The sequence below is a fragment of the Macrosteles quadrilineatus genome, unplaced genomic scaffold, assembly GCF_028750875.1.
Source record: "Macrosteles quadrilineatus isolate MER2022 unplaced genomic scaffold, UCM_ALF_1.0 Scaffold_8__2_contigs__length_117827958, whole genome shotgun sequence".
In the NCBI taxonomy this organism is placed as follows: domain Eukaryota; kingdom Metazoa; phylum Arthropoda; class Insecta; order Hemiptera; family Cicadellidae; genus Macrosteles; species Macrosteles quadrilineatus.
Genome location: NW_026542601.1, coordinates 110,288,645 through 110,311,731, shown reverse-complemented (window position 1 = coordinate 110,311,731; position 23,087 = coordinate 110,288,645). Strand labels below are relative to the sequence as shown.

General features: G+C 34.5%; 1 protein-coding gene across 13 annotated transcripts in view; it reads right to left on the bottom strand.

The window, feature by feature from the left end:
- LOC129001447 (voltage-dependent L-type calcium channel subunit beta-1) overlaps positions 1 to 23,087 on the bottom strand; it is a 234,315-nt gene that overhangs the window by 4,944 nt on the left and 206,284 nt on the right. For 9 of the 13 annotated variants that reach the window (XM_054428725.1, XM_054428733.1, XM_054428728.1 and 6 more), the window contains 6 exons: positions 21,450 to 21,684; positions 17,559 to 17,796; positions 9,343 to 9,508; positions 7,607 to 7,705; positions 6,548 to 6,845; positions 4,439 to 4,489 (listed from right to left, as the gene is read on the bottom strand). In XM_054428725.1, the coding sequence (XP_054284700.1) occupies positions 4,439 to 4,489; positions 6,548 to 6,845; positions 7,607 to 7,705; positions 9,343 to 9,508; positions 17,559 to 17,796; positions 21,450 to 21,684 (1,087 nt within the window). Of the gene's footprint in view, positions 1 to 2,672; positions 2,785 to 4,438; positions 4,490 to 6,547; positions 6,846 to 7,606; positions 7,706 to 9,342; positions 9,509 to 17,558; positions 17,797 to 21,449; positions 21,685 to 23,087 lie in introns of all 13 variants that reach the window. The other 4 variants (XR_008491461.1, XR_008491462.1, XM_054428727.1 and 1 more) reach the window with 4 other exon arrangements.

Genomic DNA, 23,087 nt, shown 5'->3' with positions numbered 1-23,087 from the left:
TAAATGTCACTTAAACATCTTTGAAGTAGAGTTCTCTTAACTTCAACTCCTTTACTCTAAGCACATCTAGTAGGTGAATGGGATTTTCTAGTAAAAAAGTTTGTAGAAAAGTCTGTAGTTTAAAACATTAAAAGAACAGGTACAAGAGGAATAAAAGTTTTTTATAAACGGTGTTTTTTAAACTCCACCCAAATTAAAAGTAATATGAGACTCATTTTAATGACAAACAAGCTTGTTGGTATCCCTGTTTTCTTAACTTAATTGTCGATCAGCTGATATGCATTGTTGCATAGTTATTTTATGAAGCTTAGCGTAACTGGTAATTTATAAATAAGGCACAACATGGTGTTTCCCCAAGCTCAAAGGGTTATAAGTATATGTTAAAAGTAAATTATTTGTTTTATGCCAAGAAAGGTTTGAAATTAAGTTCCCAGTACCTTATAAGTTCTTAGATCCAATTAATAGTACACTCCTGAAAAATATTCTCCAGTTTGAAATTGTCATCTGAATTTGTTCCATCTAATTAAATCTGGTAATAATTCCAATTATTATGAAGTAACATAACTTAACTGCATAATTTTTTTGTACATAGTTTATTTTGTAGGATCTTTCATTTGATTTCTTTTAAAGTTGGTAAGGTATTTATATTCAAAATAGTTTTACTGAATAGAGTCACATATTCACTGCTGTAAACTGGTGGTTTCAGTTTCAGTAGCTTAATTACACTGGTAATATCTTTATATTTCATAATTATATGAAGTGTATGATCATATTGTTGTCAGTAGTAATGGGTTATATTATTAATTTTTATTTATTTTAACGAGAAATAGGTTTTATTCTACATCATAATTTATTATATCCTAAAGTTTAGTTTTCAATTTGATTTGACCATACTAAAACATACTAGCAAAGGAACAACTATTCATATTAGCAATAAACTTCTTTGCTTTAATAAGCCCATGCAGGTTGACTATATAGATAATTTAAAAAAAATTCCATAGAAAGTCAGAATATTGAACAAACCACTAAAAATGATTACACTCCATTCCTCCTAAAACAATTACCACCACAATCAACTAAATTTTTTTTTGTTACCACAAAACTAACAGGCTACAATCTGTAGAAAAAATAAATGGAAGCAAATCTGTTTTAAAAAAAAACCTGATTAATATAACTAATATCCCAGCTGAGCAACAATTAATTAATGAAATGGAAGGAAGTAAAGAACACAATCATGTCAGATTTGGACAAACTTGCTTGGCTGCATCAGGAGTTTTTTTAAGACATGGTTTTTCGTGATAGCAGTAAAACCACATCTTCTGTGGTCTAGTAGACATCATCATCGTAGCCTGTGATCGCAGCAAAACGATGCTAAATATATGCTAAGTGGACATCATTATCGTCTCCTGCTGTCAAGGAAACATTGCCTTAGTTTTCCGTGATCACAGCCAAATTTTAAATATCTCCAGTAATTGTTAAGACATGATCATCGTCTCCCGCGGTCATGGAAATTCAAAATCTTTCCCCGTAATCCTAGCAAAATCTTGAACAACTTCAGCGGTCTTGTATGGATCATTATCCTCTCCTGCGGTAATGCAAACAACGTCATAATTTTCCGCTATTGCAGCTAAATCTTAAAAATTATCGATCCCGAATTTTTACCAGATTCAGTGTATTCTGCGATTATAATAGTAAAAGCTCAGCAGGACTAGGTCTATTTTCTGCAAAATATTCTGAATTTCGGTAAATTTCAACTCTGATCCTAATATTTGATTATCCAAATGTGGTACTGCCTCGAAAGATTCGGATATTTGGAGTTGTACTGTACCTAGAAAAACTCAAAAAAGTACATAGCCACAACTCAAATTTTATGTATTTACTCCTAAATGAATACAATATTTTCATACGGCCAGTTTATCTGGTTTTATTCAGAGGCAAAAGTCAAAACCTCCACTTCCATGCAGCTACTTTGTACTTACTATAACAACTCAAATCGTTAATTATGATGGAATAAAATTGGCAATGTGTTTCGATGTCAACTGTTAGCTTCTTAGTTTCGATAAGTGCCCTTCATGGCTTGGACATCCACAACTGGCAGACGAAAAGCAAGGGGGAACAGAACAGAACACAAAAAAATGGTCAGTCACAAAGACAGGGGAAACTGATGTTAAAAGAAACATAATTTGTTATTGGTTTGAATCTCTTGGTCAAGTCTAGATCGATAAGCCGCTGAATAAATTGGATTGAAAAGTTTTAACTGACAGAAAGCTTTCTTCATCTAGTTAATAGTTAGGTATAGATTGATGTTTTGATGAATTTGCATCAAGAAAAGTAACATTGTAAAATGAGATGTAGTTAACAGACATGCTTGAGAAATAAAAAAAGAGAGCAAAAGCGTTAAAGTTAGAAAAAATGAGCATTATACCGCAAGGATATAGTACTCAGAGTTTTTCAGGATAGTTATGTAATTTTAATTTGACTAAAAAAGTAAATACTTTCTCAAAATTAGAGAAGGTGTTAGAATTACTGTATGGACAATTTCAAAAGGGAAAGTTAATCAAAAGCTGTTAATCAGGATTAACTGGACAACTTCACAATTGGGGAAAAGCAAAACGCAAAAATAAAAAGGGGACGGAAAAAACACTGACGAAAGCACAGGGTAAAACTATTACGGAATTTGATGGTTGATCTCCCAAAAAAGAGAAGAAGGAAGCAGACGTAAAAGCTACTGCCAAGACTCATTGTAAACTTCTGTTTGTAGAACCCCTGGATGAGAGGGAGGGCCTGGCAAACCATTAGTAATGTTGTGAAAACTTATGACAAAACTAAACCTACAAACTTAAAATAAAGACTAGGCTACAAATAAATATAATCTCTTTGTATCTGTTTCATAAAAAAACATTTTACCAACATCATTACCAGTATAATTATCATGCACTACAGGTATGGGTCAAATTACCTTAACAGCTATTCTGTATAATATTAAAACCTTTTGTTGGTGCAGTGTCTCTAATTTATTTGTGATTAATTTATTGACTCTAATGATTCATTTGAGACACTGGACACTTTAGTCAATGAATACAAACCCTTTAAGAAGCGAAATTCTTATGGAAAATAGTCAGACCGGAATTTTGCTGCCAAAATGGGCTTCGAGTGGCCGCCACTACCATCGCTCTTGTCCGCGCTTCTCTCTCTTTCTATCTATCTCTAAGCCGATTCTTTGTTTCCCTCTCCCTCTCTCTCTTCAGTCAACTGACTTGGCCGCACACTCGCGATAATCTACCTAGCGGCCACTGTGGGAACTTTACAAAATTAAAATAATCCTAGACAGAATTTTTAGCAAATGTATTGCGCTTCCTATAAGTTTTGTATTCATTGCTTTAGTTTATCTCTGAACTCAGATTCTATGTCATTCAATTACAGGTGTTTAGCACCGACAGATATGAGTTTTTAAATTTGCATGATTAAATAATTGCAAAAGTTACAACAGATAATGGATAAAATAATCAGGTTAGTTATAGAGAAGCTGTTGGTAAATATTGATTTGGCTATGATTTCCTCAGAATATAAATACTACAATAAACGTTGCATTAATTAATTGATTCTTTCTATTATTCTTTATCAATTTTATAGTAGTTAACGCAACGATTGCGTAAAGATAATGTTAACGACACGAGGAGAAAATTTAAGGTACGAGCCTCAGCGAGTGCCTAAAAAACTTCTACAAGTGTCATTAACACTATTTACGCGAGTTGCGTACACTACTTTACCTATGACAGTGTTTTAATTACTAAAAATCACTACTCATAACTTCTAAGAGAGGTTATGTTTACGTTTATAATTGCACAGTGATGCTAACAGTGACGCAACAAAACATTGTACCAAACACTAATTGCACCACCCAACAATTAAATTGGCCTGAACAGCTGATTAGTTGAAGTTTGAATTATTACAGATTACAATTTTACTTCTTCTCTCTCAACCCTTCAACATCATTGGTCCGTTGCACGAGTTGTTAAGAATAAAACTATGCTGTTGTCATAGTAAACAGTGCTGTTATGTGAAACTTTTCAATTCTAAGAACTGAACTGAAATGGCTACTTTAAAAAACTGTCGTAGGTAAAATGTTTTACATCACACCAACAAGCCATAACATATGTTAAGAGGTATAAAAGTATTCGTTAAAACTAAAACTTAAATTTACCAAAGTCTGGCTATAAGAACTTTCTACATGCTATCATGCACCAGCTAGTACTAACAACTACACTAGTAACCACAAAATCAGACAAATAGCAATAACTTTTTACAAATTAAGTTTACCCAAGTGTGTCGATTCTATGCCCAAAAATACATTTGCTCACTGGTCTGATTTGGTGGATGCTACTTTAATCTGATTGCTCTATATTAACGCTAAGGTAAGATAAGAAGCAGTTAGTACCTATATCACCTCGTGTACCACAGTACCCGTAATCGTCATGTGGATGGACACCTATAAGCAATCATGCGGTTAGATTGAGTTGAAAGCATAGTTAGAGGCTTTCAATAATGTACAAACGTCAAACTATCAACAGGTAAATTCTGGTACTACAGTGTCAAAATAAAAGCCAATACCGTTTTGATCTTTTAGCGAATTTACCAGTAAGGGAATAAGCTATGAGTTTGCAAACCAACATAATCGCACAGTGAAAACAAGGTTTTACGGGGTAGAAATTGAGTTTTCCCTTTTTTGATCACCAAAACAGAAAATTTTACAATTCCCCTTTAAATCATTTTTGTTAGAGGATCTGACTTTTTAAGCACGACATTTTAATTTTAGTGACAATACAATACAAGCACAAATGGAAATTTGCTTGGTCTGCAGATTTGATGCCAGTGATACTGCCCATCATGAAACACTCCAACAATGGGAAACCTAGCTGCAGTAGCTCAAGAACAGATGTTACTTTGTTTCGATGACTGCTGAACTGTGAAACTTACTATGCATCTTTGAAAGTTAAATAATTGAATAGCTCCGCTGAACAACGTTGCTAGTAACAAAACAGTATGTTTTCAGAAAACCCAAGAACATTCTGGCTGCATTAATGCCAACACAGCCAGTTTCCCAAGCATTAAATCGCTTATAAGTACTGCTTACATAAGTATTTTTTAACATAATATCCTACACAGTAGAGAATATTATTTTCATCATTGTTCTTTAAAAATCTCAATCTCACAAAACATACCGTTTGCAACGTGTTGTTCGGGAAGATATTCAATTTTGAGCTGGTGACAAGAAACCGCGACGCCACGATGGCTTCTAACCTAATAAAGGAATGCGTTTTTGGTTTTTCTGACTTTTTGAAATATTCAAGTATTACTTGGGACATTATGAAACACTTTGAAGTTATTAATGGTATCGTGTCACTGGATTTTCACCTGTTGACAATTTGGCATTAGGACACTAAGCAACTTATCTTTAGTTCATGCTGGTGTTAGTATCATCTTAGACTAGACAGAATAGCCAAAGAAGGATAAATAATAAAAGTCTAGATAGTTAGAAACAACTTTATACACAAAATTTGGATCCTGGTGAAAAATTATAAAATAATAATTTTTTAATTATTCAGCCAGATCCAAATTACCCAGAACCAAATCACCCCTTCTAAAAGTTATTTACCAAATATTTTAGCACTGAAATTTCCAAGCCTTCTTTTCACATTATTTACTATGGAACATTTGCCTTTTTTGTCTTGGATGTCAATTTTAACAAATGGATAATATGAGTCTCTAAGCTCTTGGTAAAATCCCACAAATTGGAATGGAAAAGTCTCAAAACAAAAAAAACTGGGATGAAATAAAAGGCACTGTATAATACTTGAAACACAATTTAAATCAATGGTTTCTTCAGAAGTTGCTTTAGCATTTATCTTTCATTCAGTAATGAAACATTTAACTTAAAACAATCGCAAACAACAAACATGTGACAATGAGAAATTCTTAAAACCCATTTTGCTTCGAACGTGTGCAAATGACAAACATTTTGTATATGGAGAATCATGATCTAGGTACAATTGGTGGTGCTGTCATAGAATACTAACTTCTAAACAATACTTTTTTTGTAAGGCATATAGACCCACATAAATAGTCAATTGACAATTGATTGGGGACTTCAACTGTTTAACGTCAACGTTTTTGATTTTGTAAAAAGGAAAGAAAACCATCACTAAATGGATGAGGAGGCATTTGAGAACTAATTCTTTGAGGCGAAGCCTTGGACCCTTTGATTTTATGAAAAGTTAATATACAAAGTGTATAATAAAACAACTATGAACTAATTACAGCAAATTTTGTTGTCCAGAGAGGAACTAATTTCATCTTTGCCTAGGATTATAACAAACACAGATTGTTCACACTTTTATGAACCAGGATTATGCTCGATTTAAATTTTGAGCCATATAAGGGACAGTGCAATACTTTGAAAATCGGTATCACCAACAGCCATCACAATTCCATCAGAAATCAGTGAATGACAAAAATAAAATGTAAATAAAAATTGACTCAAACATACCTGGGGGTGTAGAGTTGACTCTGACAATGTTGCCAGCATGGTCGGCGCCCGAGGGCGAAGGTGGGTGCATGGGGCGTGGTACGGGTGCTGCGGGTGTGTTGACGGGTGGATGGGTTGCTCGCCAATACGCCTCCAGGTATTCTGCAATGTGCTCGCATGCGTCCTCCAGCTGGTTCTCGTCTAGTATCACATCGAACATCTCCGGAGGACACTGTGCCAGCTTCTCAGCAGCTACCATCTGCACGTTGAGATGCCTTGCTTGAGACTTGCCTCTCGACTTGATCAGCCTTTGTAACACCTGTGAAACAATTCTCAGATAAAATTTGTTAGCCGTTGATTCTTGTTTGGTGTACCGGGTACTCAAACGCACTAGTAAAAATTCTGGCATGCTGAAATGAATGTTGAAAAGTCTAATCTAACTAATGTTTAAGTCAATTGAGCTGAATATAAAACAAAACATCATTTCAAGAGAAAACAATTTATTGATGTAATATTATGAAATGAATGACAATTATAATAGTTTATGATGAAATTGAATGACACTGAATCATGTAAGAATTAATTTTTAGAATGAAAAAATGTAAATGCGAAAATAAAAGATTTGCGAGAGAGGTATACCCAACATGATTGACTATTGGTGCACAACTGACTCTTGCCATTACTACCACTTTGGCCATTTTGAGACATGCCACTATTTATTTTAGATGTCCCCCTAGGTTCTGCCACAAGTGACCTGATGGCCCAAGTGAAGATGGTGGTTTTAATGGGGTGCCGCTGAAGCCAATATCCCTTGTGTTTGCCTACTTCCTTGTACTAGGCCTATAATGGTTTTTTTTCTCGTTCACGATTTTTAGTAGGCCTATCTTGTTTTCACAACTTTACAGTATTCTGTGTGGTTTTTCTTTTATGATTTTCTACCTTTGGCTGGTTTTGTGTAGGCCTACTAGTCTTGTTATGTTTAGGTACTTTCTCATCAGAGGACGGAATCAGATTCCACATCCCAAAACTGAACAACTTTACTAATGGTGATAGAAAATACTCATGCAATAAAATGTTTACCTTGGGCGAGGATATTTTGAGGTAGACTACGGTGGGCGCCAGCGAGGTCTTGGCCAGCTGCGACGGATGATTGATCGTGTCACAGTCCAGGACCACCAACTACAACAAAACGACATTATAGACAAGAGTAATATTTTCTGCAAAACAGTAGGACTGTAGGAGATAGTACTGTGCAAACTGTAATGACCCAACAAATTATAACTTTAACACCATAATGTATGATTGTTTTATTTAGATAGAGAAAGAGAAAGTGAATTAACTAAACAAAGAGGGAGGCATTGCGTTCCCCTTTAAGCCGTTGACCTAAACATGCCCTACGATGTCAAGCGAGATATTTATAAGAGTTGCAAATAAAGTCACTTGTAACAGAGCAACATCAGCAGTGTGTACACTGGATCATATGTACAAACAGCTGGAGCTTGACTGCTAGAGCATTACGATCTTAAAAGCTATTCAAGAAAAAAGTGTGATAAGCATTTTTAAGTTGAAAACCCAAGACAACCACCGAGTTCTCGAATTTGAATCTGTGCAATACAAATAGGTCCAACAGAATTTGGGATGTAGATTGAAATTTATGCTGGTTGGGTCTACGTTTAGGTTGATTCACACACATCAGTTACGACACGTCGCAGTCCAGTCACATCAGGCACGTCACAGTTAAAAAATATATTCTTTTATGGATTTTCTATTGCGCTGGCTACACTCATCCGTTGCAGTTCCGTCAGTCGCTCTGCTGGCATCCGTCAATCAATTTTAGATTTCTTTTCACCGATATTTTTGGATTGTTCGGATGCCTGACGGACGTGTTTGAGGTTAGATAATAGTACTTTTTTTTATTTTAATGATCGAGTTTATATTTTAAGTAATTTTTGTTACAACCAACAAGACGGACAATGAAAATTGAATAGACTATTGTGTTTTAATTAAACATTTTTGACTACAACAACACTGTAAATAAAGTGACGGAAGAGTGTCTTAAACTAAATGACTGACAGATTGACCGAGAAATTGCGGATGCAACTGTGACTGGACTGTAAGGGAACTGTGACTGGACTGATATGTGTGAATTGACCTTTATATAGCTATAATTAAAATTCCATAACCTAATAAAATTATGCTTTATCTACTATGAACTTCTGTATTTAATTTTAATGATGACAAAACTGATCTTTTAATTAAGTAATAGTCAAATACTACATAATGAGGCATCATAAAATGGCTATTCTTAATTTACAGGTTTACTAGAGCATTACTTTCTGTAATCTTACATTTTCAGATTATTCATCATGCTCCCACACATAAAAATAATCAAGAGTCAACTGTATTCCACTGTTGTGGTTTAAAATCATGAGTTATTTACACTTAGAATCTAATTTACACATTCAAAAATAAAAATGAAAGAATAGAGAGCAGGTTGAGAGTTAAGAAAATGTTTTAAAAGAAGAAAACTGTGGATGAATTAAGATCAAATTATGAAGCATTACACAAAATAAGGACTCTGAGTTGAAATATAAGTTAAAAAATACCCGGAGACATAAGATCTAAGATCCATTGGACATAGATCAAACTTGTACACAGCTAAAAGAATAATATTCTATCAGCGAGAATCTGTTGCCTCCAAACTTTGGGTATTAACATAAAAAAAAGAAGACCTTAGTTCAGTAGACCTTAGCATTTGTATTATTAAAACTTCAAATATTTTATCTTCAAATGTACCCAATCAAACTTGAAAATACCTGGAGAGTTCGTGCTAGCTCAAATATCCTCTCAATCTCCGCCTGTACTTCAGCGAGGCACGTCGACCGAGAGTTTGATCGCTCCATGATCGCTCGTTTGGAAGGGTTGTTGAGCAGAGATCGTTTGGCAAGCGAGATATCCGCCATCACCCGTGTTATGATGATCCTGTAACATTTACATTTCATCATTTACTAGTCTTGAGGGGAAATGGTAAGGTTTATTACATTTTAGAATGGTTTTCAAAATGCAGTATTTCTTTATATTGGTACCAAACAGCACACAAAGATTTATGGGGTTTTTTCAGGAGTGGTCCATAAAAGTATAGAACAAACAAAATTAACAGAAAACTAAAAACTGCGAGCTAGCCAGAGACTGGTGTGGCTTAGATTTGGTGTTAGGGAAACAAGTACAGTAGAACCTCTTTAATCCGAACTAATTGGGACCGGGGGTAGTTCGGACTATTGAATAGTTCGGATTACAGAACATATTGTTGTTTTTACATAACAATAGCTAGTAAGTTTGAAATGCTTTATAAAGTAAAATACAGTGTTTATTCAATACAGTAGTAAACATAGGGAATAAAAAGTACTGTACATTACAATTAAAATAATTACGGTGCGTATATCAATAAATACAGTTTACAATAAAGAGCTACTGTACTGTGTTCCGACAAAAACACAGTACAGTTATTTTTTTTTTTTTTATTGAGTACAGCAATGAGGCGTTTGGATTAGTGGACGTTCGGATTACAGGGATTCGGATTAAAGAGGTTCTACTGTAATAGAAAACTATATAATGAAGTAAAAAATTAATTTTGAAACAATCCCAACAATGTTATTTGATTCGTGCGTATAAGCACCCTCACTCAACAACGACCATATCTCCTCCTCACCAGGCGACTACCTTCTATCTCGCCCGTCCCCTCCCCACTCCGCCATACCTTCCCACTACCCCGTCCACTAACATTCAGTGTTGTCAAGTCAAGCAGACTGGCTAAACTATAAATGGTCAGTGCTGTCTATACCCTACGGGAAGCTTATGCCTGTTTTTAATTAGCCTAAGGAGATTCCTTTTGACAGTGACAAGTGACATTGTGTGATTTTAACTTGCTTAAATACGTGTAGTCCAGGCAAATTAGATCAAATATAGGGTGTGCTCCCCAAAAAATCGTCTAAAGCTGGAAAGTGTTTTAACACCTTTTGGGGGTCCCAAATAAGACTCCTGTGAGTTTGCGACGGATTCTGACGTCTGCTTAAGTTTTGGGAGTCGAAAAACTATGAAAATTTCGCACTTTTTTCAGTTTTTCGCTTATAACTCCTACATAACCAGTCCTAAAGAAAATTTTGTTCAAAGGTGTATTTTAGTGCATTAAATTCCGCGTTGATTGATGTTAAATGCGTCAAAATCGGCCGAGCCGTTTAGCCGCTGTAGCTTTTCAAAGTTGGGATATTTTCATCAACATGGCCAAAAGGTTGATTATTTGACCAGTTTTCGGCTTACAACTCCTAAACGACGCATGCTATAAAAAAAATGCACCTGTAGTTAGTTTGGAAAACACAAAATTCGGCGTGGAATTATGATTATGAATTACTAGATAGTGGTTTATTCCATGGTTATCATCCAGAGGTTTATCCAAGAATGTGTGAAGGGAAGGGTAGCAAGACCCCCTATGTAATTTTAAATCTAATTTTGTTATCTGGGGTTACAAAAATTCTAGGATTTGTCCTAAGCTCCCATTTATACGATCCCATCTCTGGACACTCCCAAATGGTGTTAAGTGATTATAATATATTATAAGATATTAGAACGAGAAAGGTTTTATTAAATATAGCAAAAATGTTATTTTTTAGCTTAAAGAACGAAAGATGATAATAGTTTTAACATGTATTTAGCCTATTAAAAAAAAAAAACTATTGGGAGTTTTTGTAGATTTTACCATATAACTTTTCTACTTCTCATTATTGGAATCTTAAGAATAAGGATTCATTCTTTGCTCTTATTGGTCTTGCCACAAATGGTGACATTCGTTACCATCTTTTTCGTCAGATATTGAATTGAGATAATCGTGCCCCTTGCAAGTATTTCAGACAGTAGTGCATTATATTCCTGCATTTTAAAAGAAGCAAGATAATGTAAACCTTTTTTTAACATGTACACGATAGTCGAGATAGGTAGACGGAGTTGAGAAGTTTGGTGATTTCATATTTCTAAGGATATTTCTAAGGTATTTCATAATTATTGATATAATTATTGTGCTAATTTTTTAAAAAAAAGATAAGTTTTATAACATTAAGTTTTTATAACGTCTTAGGATAGATAAAAACACAGTTTTCTGTACCTAATTTATGAAAAGACCCCGGATGTCTTCCCCAAAGTAAAATCCTGGGTGCGCCACTGAAATCATCCAAATTATTTTGTTTTTAACTTAACTATTTGCTTTTCCTGTGCTTTGCAACAGGGTAGAATGCTGACAACGATAATGCAAGAGCATTTCATGATCTAGGATGATCTGGGATATTTCTAAACATACCAACAAATTCTAAAATATTCTTTCTATTCATTTAGAATTTTCTGTACTGTTATAGTAATTTCTCAGAGAACAAAACCTTTAGCCCGTAAATCTTTAAAAGATCTTTGAGAAGATAATAACCTTCTTCAGAGAAAACATATAGAATGATACCATACCACTTATCAACCAGGACTATTTCTGAATTTAGTGGCAAGAGCGTTGTATACTTTCTTTTATACTAAATACTGAATATGATTTTATTTCTCTTTAGTAACGATTAAATGTAAATGTTTAAAGCATTTTATAAATGATCTAGGGAAGAAATATTTAATTGAAAAGTCATAGAGACTTTACAGATGTGACTAAGATGTTCTAAGATCCTAAAAAATTTTATTCATGTGCCTCCAGAATTGATTGAATAACATTAATAAGGTTACTGATCTGTCTTCAATCAATCCCATTGATTCTAGTGGATTACTAGTTTTGGAGTTTTAACCACATTTTCAGATCCTTATTTGAATTTCTTCTTGTCAAACATGAATTACTCAGCCCTTGCCGTTGTCAAATTTAAAAATACTTAACACATAAGGAAGAAACACACACAAAGAGACATTTACTTTTACAATATTTACAATATGGCTGGTCAAAGACAAAACCAGACTGCCTAGAACTAGAACCAGGAGAAATTCAAATAAGGATTTGAAAATGGGGTTAAAACCCAGAAACTAGTGATCCGTTTGAATCAATAGGATTGATTGTCGACAGGTCAGTAACCTTATTTATATTGTATAAAAGTTATCCAAAATTATCTTTACTGATGGTTGTTGTAACTTTTCTCCATTTTTATTCTTTTTTCAACGAGCAAGTACATGTGCACATATTTCATATGTATTTTGTAGGGTATAATAAATATTCTAAAAAATAAAATAGCAATATCCGCTAAAGATTTTCAGGACCCTAAACATTTTGACGCTAAATCTTTTTTGTACATTCCAAAATTCTCTAAGGCCACACAATAATACATATTTTACCAACAGCTAATATGATTGAAATTGGGCTTATCAATACACAGAGAGTTCAAACAGACACAGATCCATTATACAACACCTGTTAACCAGCTGTTAACCTCGCCAACTGTATGATGATGCTTATAACTGTATCAGATCACTCACAAATCTACGATAACTCGACAAGTTTTACACACATCTTCAACAAGAATGGTTCTTTTTTTATGGTGACGTGTAAAAAGTGAATTGTACAAACTTTAAAACTCATTACATAAGTTATATTTATAAGTGCGTTTATCAAGGAGAAAAAAATGTTGCCTGCGAACTTTAAACATAATTTTTTGTCAAAAGGAGAACAACTATTTGATACTGTATGTACCAAAACAAAGTTGTATTTACCATTAGTAGCAAGACTGTGTCTGTTATCGTCATTTATTCAAGATAACTTTGTGATTATTTCTTTTTGGAGAGAATTACTAGAACTTGCAGACGATGGAGATACGTTTGAGAAGTTTATCTTGGCTACCATCATCCTCTGTTTCGTAGTGAGAACTATAGGTTGTGTGTGGGTTCTATATCGTCGAAGAATGTGTCTAGCGTGCGGATTAATAGTTGGGTCCACTATTGTGCAGAACTGTTTAGCGGAAACATTCCACGACAGTACGACAGCACTGTACACCATGTCGGTTTTCGGAGGATTGATCTTCCTAGTTGCCGAGAGCCGTGGAAAGGCAAAAACTTTATTCGCCGGAGTTCCAGAGATTGAAAACAACAAGCCGAAGGACTATCTGCAACTGAGCGGAAGATGCCTTGTGATCCTTATGTTCTTCAATTTCATAACGTTTGATACTTCTTCGTACTTACTGGTTTTACAAGATGTCTTTGGATTTGGGATGGTGATTTTAGTGGTTATCGGATACAAAACCAATCTAAGCGTGTTCGCAACGCTTTTGTATCTCAATGTTGTCAACGTGTACGAGAACAACTGGTGGTCTGTACCCTTGAACGAGTCTTACTACAGGATGTACGTCAGACACAGGTTCATCCAGGGAGTCGCTGTTAGTGGAGGGTTACTCATGATTGTTTTACACGGACCCGGAGGAATTTCAATTGACAAAGCGAAAAAGGAATGGTAACATCAAGGTAAAGGCACCATGGTTGCAATTTTGTAAGATTGTTCAAGCACTGGTTTTCTAAGCAAAATTTGTAATTTGTACACTTAAATAAATACACTTAACATGTATTTTACGTGTTTTGAGTCCATGCTTCTGAAGTTATCCTTAAGCCGCATTTACACAGGGCTAGTAGGCAGGTAGGTTATGGAGCAGGTTACTTGCCTCTGGTGTATTTCAGTTACCTGAGGCATGTAACCCACCCACCAACTGGCTTCGTGTAAAGGTGGCTTTAAATAGTGTAGATTTAAGATGATGGTAATTAAAATAATGAAAAAAACTACTGTTTAAGATATCTTGAACTGACATAGTCTTTATGGTACAACCATCAATTAATGTAAATAATGAAATTAAAATAAAATGAAATAAAAAAAAAAAAAAATTATTTAGAGAGGCAAAAAATTAGGTTATCTGAAGCCTCACTTTCATTATTTCGGTTAAGTGAGGTTTTATTTTATTTTTATGGTTAAATTTTTGTTATTAAAAATTACAGGAAATGAAATATTTATAATACACATATTGTTTTTTTCAATTTCACTCCTGAATGCTAATTTTTTACTGAACCAGAGTTAGATAAACATCGTTTGTCTCTGTATGTTTCATTTTTCGGTCATAGAGAACCCTTTGTAAATATCAAATTTTAAATAAAAAAAACCTATGATTTCCAGTATGAACTTTTATTTTTTTGAGTAGGAATTTTTGTATTTACGAAACCACAGTAAACCCCTTATAAGCAGAAATAAAGAAAGTGATTGTTTGTTTAAATTTCAAGGCTATGGTTTATGTTTCCATACATGAAACACATGCTGCTACAACAGTTGTTTTTACATATTTTTAATTACTGTCATTTTAAAATCTACAACGGTATACACAAAATCTATCTCTTAACTTAAAACAATCGATGATTATTGTCTAACTTATCTTTCGGGGGTTGCCACCACAGTGACTCAGGGCAAGTCTTGTCAACCCCCTGAGTCATGAAAGTCCCTTTGCGCCGATTGGTTTGAGTTTTCTATAATGGCTTTTGTTAACCCGGGTTTTTGTTTAACAGGATGCGATTAAAATTAGTAATACTGTTTTGTCAAATCAAATAAAATAATATTGGCTTGGTTAACACCTAAGAGGTGTTGGAGGCTAGCGGCCATCTTGGATAGTTGCAATCAGCACCAGAGGGTTTATAATTTAAATATCTATCTAGTAAACCGTGAGATTAGAAATGTTCTTTGTAGTTTTGTATTGTTCTCTTAGGGAGTCCATGAAAGCTAACGGCCATCTTGGATTTGCCCGCCTTAAGAGCAATGTTAATTTTGTTCATTTCAAACAGCCTCTGAAGAGTTATTTACAAAAATATTTTTCCAAACACCAGAGTGATTGTAATTTAAATATCTAGTCAACTGTGAGATTTTCTTTGTAGTTTTTTAATTGTTTTAAAAGTTAGAACGTCTCGGCTCCAAGGACTCTTAATATGACACGGACCTTCTTGGATATGACAAACCAATCCTGATGTTTTCTGATAGGGTTCAGATTAGCAACCCATTTTTAAATTAAGTAAGGTTTATTAACATTAACACTACATTATTACATTTATTAACACACAAGAGTGCAGATTTCAAGATGAAGATGAATGATGGATGAGTGCATCAACTATCCACCAGTAAGGGCCATGCCACACTGACATCCGCCACTACCGCTGAGGAACGATAGCGTGCAGACGTTTTACTACAAGCCAGCCCACACAAAACTAAAGTACCGTACTGTGCCCGAGCGATAGTTGTAAGGTGGGAGGGGTCAAGCTCATCTTAGCGACCACAGCACTGTCAGGTAGAATTTCAGTCACTGCTAGTAGTGAACAAGAATACCAGAATATCGTCCGATGTACCTTGGTGCAACCGCGATTTCTTGCGACATAGTGTTTTGTGGGTGTACAACAATTCTGGTAGTGACGAGGAACTGATACTTTTATACTCGGTTTCCTGCAAGAGGTCTAAATGGGTTCACTCCATAAATGAGTAGAAACTTATGGGGAATTCCACTATCTTGTGTGCCTAGAACGGCCAGGTCGTTATAAACCTTTCTTCATCGAGCTCCAACTTTGCTGAATTGGAGCTCGATGAAGAAAGGTTTATAACGACCTGGCCGTTCGAGGCAGACCTCTGTGCATGCGCTAGACCAAACCGCCTTGGTAGTCTAAAAAAATCACTCAGCAAGTGGTTGTGGCGGACACTACCCCGGGCACACAGATGCTCAGTGTTCTATTTGTTAACACGGTGAGCGATTTTTCAAACTTTGCGTCCGCTGCGGGCCTTAAGGAAAAGGGAGAAATAGAATTTACACTGTAGCACTCTACTAGTTGTATGATGTATTTCTTTATACAGGGTGATTTGTACTCAGTGTGACAATTTTTTTTTTATGTAAGTACAAAGTAAATGAAGTGTGATGATGCCAAATGTTCCAAGTCTCAAAATTAGTGTCCCAAAATATTATTTTATGTTTTTCAAAAATAACCATCCTTTTAAACTTAATACAGCGATTTCTCAATTACCTGTATATGGATTCGAGTAGATAATGTCATTTACGTGTTCTACATTAAATTTTGAACAAGAATAATGGAAAATGACGGAGGATCAGTTGTAAAAACTCCATAGTAAATAGGTTCAAAGATAAAAATTAAGATATTTGATAAAAATTTTAAAAACAATGGTCTATTGCATTTTTCACACCCTGTATACAAGAAAGTGTCGGAATATGTTAAAAACTGTGTCATTTTATAAGCTTTCCAACCATATGCTACACTATTGAGGTTTAGATATTTTTTTGTTTGTTTTAGTGATTTGAATACCAGAAAACTGGGAACTTTTTACTGTTTTAACTGTTTAAGCTGAATCAAAAATACAACTTTTGCTTAATACATGCAGACTTTCTATGTTATAAATATAAATGTTAAAGACACCATGCTTTGTAGTCTTCAAACCATTAAAGCGTACATAAGCAGACATAAACCTCAATAGTGTAGCATATCGTTGGAAAGCTTATAAAATGGCGCAGTTTTTAACATATTCCGACACTTTCTTGTATACAGGGTGTGAAAAATGCAATCAACCGTTCTTTTTCAATTTTTTGTCAAACATCTTAATTTTTATCTTTGAATCTATTTACAATGGAGTTTCTACAACTGATCCTCCGTCATTGTCTATTATTCTTGTTCAAAATTTAATGTAGAACACGAAAATTACATTATCTACTCAAATCTGTTTACAGGTGATTGAGAAATCGCTGCATTATGTTTAAAAACATGGTTATTTTTGAAAAACATAAAATAATTTTTTGGGAAGCTAATTTTTAAACTTAGAACATTTGATATGCATCATCACACTTCATTTACTTTGTACTTACACTAAAAAAATTTGTCACTGAGTACAAATCACCCTGTATATCCATTTCTTCATATAAAATCAACCACTCTCTTACTATACAGTACAAACGCTAATTTTAGAGAGTTTAACAAATTTGTAAAACATGGTACTGACCTGCCCTCAAACCTGTGCTTGAGGAAGTCGAAGAGTGCCTTTTGCATCATGTCCGTGACTTCGTAACCCTTGAGTGAAGGTCCCACGAGCACCACAGGTCGCATCGACGGCACCACGTCGTAAGGCGTTGTTGTCTCTTGCTTCTTGAAGAACGGTTTCCGCTTCTCCTTGGCAGGTGGGGTAGTGAGCGTCGTCTTACCAGCAAGTCTGGCGTTTCCCAGTGAATCCGAGTCCTCACCTGTTATCAAATCTACGGATAAGATGTATAGTACGTTTTGTTACCTATAGATTTTAAAATATGTAGGTATATGTTACGATTTAACTCAAAATACAAAAAAAATATTTGATTAGATTAGATATAGGCCTATACGATGTTGACAAACCCGGATGTGTATTTTAAGAGGAGTATTAAAAATTATTGTTAGTTTTAGAAAAAGATAAAATATGAGTGTTGAATCAATGACGACATTGTTGACTAGGTAAGCTAGTTCTTTTGACAGGACCATTTATTAAAATACTGTGATCAAAGACAGCTGGTCAAGTTTATCAAAAATCTTTTGACTTTTTCAGGATAATAGAACCTCTACCCATGGCATCCATCAATATGCGCTAGGATGTGCTCGAACCCCCCCCCCCTCCTATAAGAACCCATGTTAACCATTTTTTTTATTGTGCTGTAAAACACAAATCATCAGAGTTCACACATATGACCAAGGATACAAGGATTTAATGTAAAATAAACGGTATCAGCATTCTGACACATACTTTCTCCCATAAGTTTGTCAACAACCTTTATCATGTGTAAGCGGTGAGAGTAGGCCTAAATATACGGAAATGGGATTTGTACAATTTTGTTCAGAATTTAAAGGACTATAGCATACAAAATTTTTATAAAAATCGTTCGGGCCGTTTTTGGGGAAATCCGATTTTTCCGTTATTTTATGGGGTTTTTATGGGAAAATAACATAATTTACAATAAATTTTGAACCGTAATTTTTACAGAAATGGGATTTATACCATTTTGTTCAGAATATAAAGGACTATAACATACTAAATTTTATCAAAATCGTTCGGACCATTTTTGGGAAAATCCAATTTTTCCGTTAATTTATGGGGTTTTATGGGAAAATCCCCATTAAAAATAAAATATTTCTAAAAAATTTAAAAAACTGTCAAAATTGTAAGGACCTCTGTCCTTACATGTGTCACATGTTCTACTATGTTAAATCAAAACCGGAGTTTTTTATAAAATCCTATTTTTTGTTATTTTATGGGGTTTTTATGGGAAAATAACATAATTTACAATAACTTTTAAACTGTAATTTTTACAGAAATGGGATTTGTACCATTTTGTTCTGAATTTAAAGGGCTACAACATACTAAATTTTTATCAAAATTGTTCGGGCCATTTTTAGAAAATCCGATTTTTTCGGTTTTTTATGGGTTTTTATGGGAAAATCCCCATTAAAAATCTAAATTTCAAAAAAATAAAAAAAACACCTGGAGATACCATGGAATAGAACCTCCATACCAAATTTCATCAAAATCAAACCACAGGTGTAGTCCCTAGCTCTGTACACATCCAGACAAATAAACAATCGTGAATGTAGCTAAAAATACTTTGAAATTGCAAAGAACATTTTTTTTACTACTCTCTAAAGCTCAAAATTATAATAATACACAATATTCTCCCCATTTCAAAGGTTAGTAAGTAAACACTTTGATAACTAATGGAAACCAAATACTATTGGATTACAAAAAGTCAAATCGTCAGAAAAACTTTGCATTACTCCTAAAACAAACCTGTTAGGTTAATTTCTTAAAACAAACTTGAAAACACACTCATTATATAAAGCTAAAATCTATTCTAAATCTACACATCAAGATAAAAAAAGAACTAAATTTATACCACTTGCAAGTCAATTGGTACCTTAGAAATTTAGTCTAACCTCACAAAATGATGATATTCTTAACACCGACTATAACCTTTGTACCAAACAGTTTCATTACGACATGAACATTCATTGTTCTTAAAGTTTAATTCCTAAACAACATCAATAATTACTTTAGCCGTGCAACTCTCAGTGCTATGAAATCAGCTGGCAATCACTGATTTCTTAAATCAAGCTCCGTCAATTTTTTTTTAATTTTAAGAACCAAAAAAGGTATTTTTTTTTAAATCTTTGATATATTGAATTTTGGTTTTTAACTTACATTAGCATATCATTATATAAGTAGGCCTAAATTTTATATGTATCTGGCATATCATGAGTATGAAAAAAGCAATGAGTAAATTTGCTCTTCTATCTATGAAATGGTTAGAAGTTAGTATTGTAATTCATATTTTAACGCTTAGTCTTTACTAGTAAAATTAAAAGAACTTTCATTGAGCTAATAAAAGTTCATTGTACAACAATTTTAACCAATTTGGGATATACAAATAGGTTTTTTAATGTTTATCTACTAAACAACCCGTACAGAAACTGTGGTACTAGTGTATTTCACTCATGCATTCAACATTAACATGAAAAGCTTCAAATTAACCTAACCATACCACACCTCACCGATTAAATAAAGGAGGGAAAACGTGGTGGGAAAAGGAGGGGAGTGCAACCAACTAAATAACACTTCAAATAAAACACACGCCTATAGAAGAAAATGAACGTTTGTAAAATAAAATAAAATTGTTGGGAACGAGGCATATTTTGTCGGCTAGCCAAGGAGTATTCCCAATTATACAATTGGTTACCGAACACCAAGTGTGGAGTAGCTATGTAGTATCAATTTAAGCTGATAAGCCAGACATCAGTGGTTCAAGACTGCAGTATGTTATGAATGAAAAACTATTGGATTGCTTAACTTAAACCGTAATGCTACTTTACTGTTTTTAAAAGATCACTGAAGAGACCAGGTAGGTCTATGGTGGTAGCAGGCAGTTTAGTTTAAGGAAATTCTTTTGAAAATGTTGGCTCTTATGTTATATCATAAACAAATGAATTAAATATAGACTGACAATCGTGCTGCGATTAGCATAGGTTCTGGCGTCCACCGCTGGGAGCGCCGTGGAATTACAAAGTGCGTACACCGTAACTACCCAGCGCTCCCAGCTATGGATGCCAGAACCTATGCTAACCGCAGCACAGCTGTAGGTCTACATTTCATTCTTTGTGTCTATGGTTATATACAGTAAAGTCAGCTGGTCGCTCAGTCTACAGAAGTCATAATAGGTTTAATTTTTTAGAGATTAGCACCACTCCAAGTGGTGCCAATACGAAACATCTGATAATTTCTGGACAGCCCTTTTAATTAATACCAATATTAAATACTGCTTCCGAGTAATACACCTCTGGTTTTGAAATGACACTAAGATTCATAAAATAGTTACAACAATAATTAATAGCAACTCTTTTTACACTATCTAACAGGATGATAGAATTTTGAGCCCACTTTCGACTAGTTTTTATTTTTACTTTTTTAAACTGTTTTTTTTTTAGTCATTGATTTTTATTAGGCTATTTTCACTATACTAATACTAATAGTAGGTATTCATGACCTAAATACAACTTAAATACGGTTTTCCATTAAAATATCACACATACTTTACATTTTATTTTATACCAATGAAAAGACACAAGGTCCATTTGGAAACCAACAAACAGACTTCAGGTCTTAAACTTCTTTATAAATTTAAGAACAAATCAGCAGTTATAACACAGCAACTCCAATTTCCGACAAGAAAAATCCTAAATGCCTTCGTTTGCCCAAACTGAAATTTAAAAAAGTAAAAAAGAGCACACCGACGTAAACACGCAAGCAAAGAACTCAACACGACATAGAAACTAAAGAAAACAGAAAACACAAAGAAGAGCGAAACTAAAAATCAAGTGTTACCAGGTGTGGGGGGGGTTGAACCTCGAGAGTTGGCGCTTTTTGACGTAGAGAGCACATCGTTGGCAAGCGCACCTAGGTTACTGGACGACGAAGTCTTGGAAGAGTAGAGCTTGGAGTTTCGTGCTTGTGTTTGTTGAAGTCGTAGATTTTCTAGTTTGGCTGGCGAGGGGATGAAGCCGACGTCACAGCCCTCCTTTACCAGTCTCCCAATCCACCAATTGTTGTCGTATTTTTCCTATGAAAATTAAATTGTTAGTAACAAATGTTCAACAACTTTATCACAGAGGATTGGAGATGGGAAATGCCTGTGCTACAAGCAGGAGTACAATGACTTTTTAGGTCAGAGGAACGTATTTTCCCTATTTTACTTTCAGTAGCAGTATAGCAACTCTTTGAGAAATCAAAGTTGGGAGAGTTCTCAAGAGGTTGGAGCCTAAAAGCAGAGGTACATTAAATCTTTGAACTTTCAAGACTTCTCAATCCTTTTGTTGCTATCAGTAGCAGTAAAACAAACAAAACTTAAAGGAATTGAGGTTAAAGGGAGTGCTTTAGGATATTGTAGAACATATCTCCTGGGTCTTAGTGCCTCTCTTTACATGCACTACTATTAGTATTTGTGAGTAACAATTCATCCGAAAATCAAAGTTAGAGGTAGTATTCTAGGACAAATCTGGTAGAATACATTTTCTAGGTCTCAGTGACTCTTGTTTCAAGCACAATTTTTCATATCAGTCAAACAGTTTGTGAAGGAATGGTAGGCTGAAATGAATGCTCCAGAAAACATCTCAAACTTGGTGTAAAAGGACATGATATGGAATCTATAAGCACAATGTGAGCACTGGCGCAACGGATCTTTTATGTCAGAGTGTGTCTTTATGCAGTAATTTATCAGTAGCAATTAAATACTTCTTAAAGAAATCAAGTCTAAGGGGATTGTTTGATGACAATACAGTCTTATAAACTCAGAGCAAAATATAGACCAGGAGGTTGCTGAGCAGGGCTAGCGCAAGGACATATCCGGAGCAACGTAGCGGTGGCAAAGCATCCATGGTGTTGTCAAACTTTGTCAGAACTTTTTGTGCAAAATTTGTTTGTGCCGAAAACATTTTTTTGGGTCATATATATATGTGGTCTCCTTTTTTGAGATATAAAAGAGAAAGCATATTTCTATTTAAAGCTTCTTTAACAGGCAACCCACACCGCTATAGCTATAGGGTGTCATCCTTTTGAGTCAGTGCCCCTTAGTTTCAGTGAGAATTTCGCCCCATAAGAACGAGACCGCTTTTTGGGAATTAAAAGAGACACACCATATTAATTTTTGTCTTCTTTTTTATGATTAAACAAGACCATCTATGTCATCACCATATGGAAATTGGCATCCTTGGTCTCGATTTAAAACTTAGTCTCCTAAAGACACAACTGTCATTTTCGATAATCAAAAGAAACACCCTATCTCTTTTTGGAGCCTCTTTAAAATAAAAAAAAAATAGACAACCCATACTGACATCCTTTTAAATTGGCCGCCCTTAAATACATGCGTTGGCCTTCAGGCAAGGCTTAGATTTTGCTGGAGCATGGTCTAGGGACTTTTGTCAGCTCTAACTTGAAAGACAATGTTTAATGGCAGTTAAAACAATG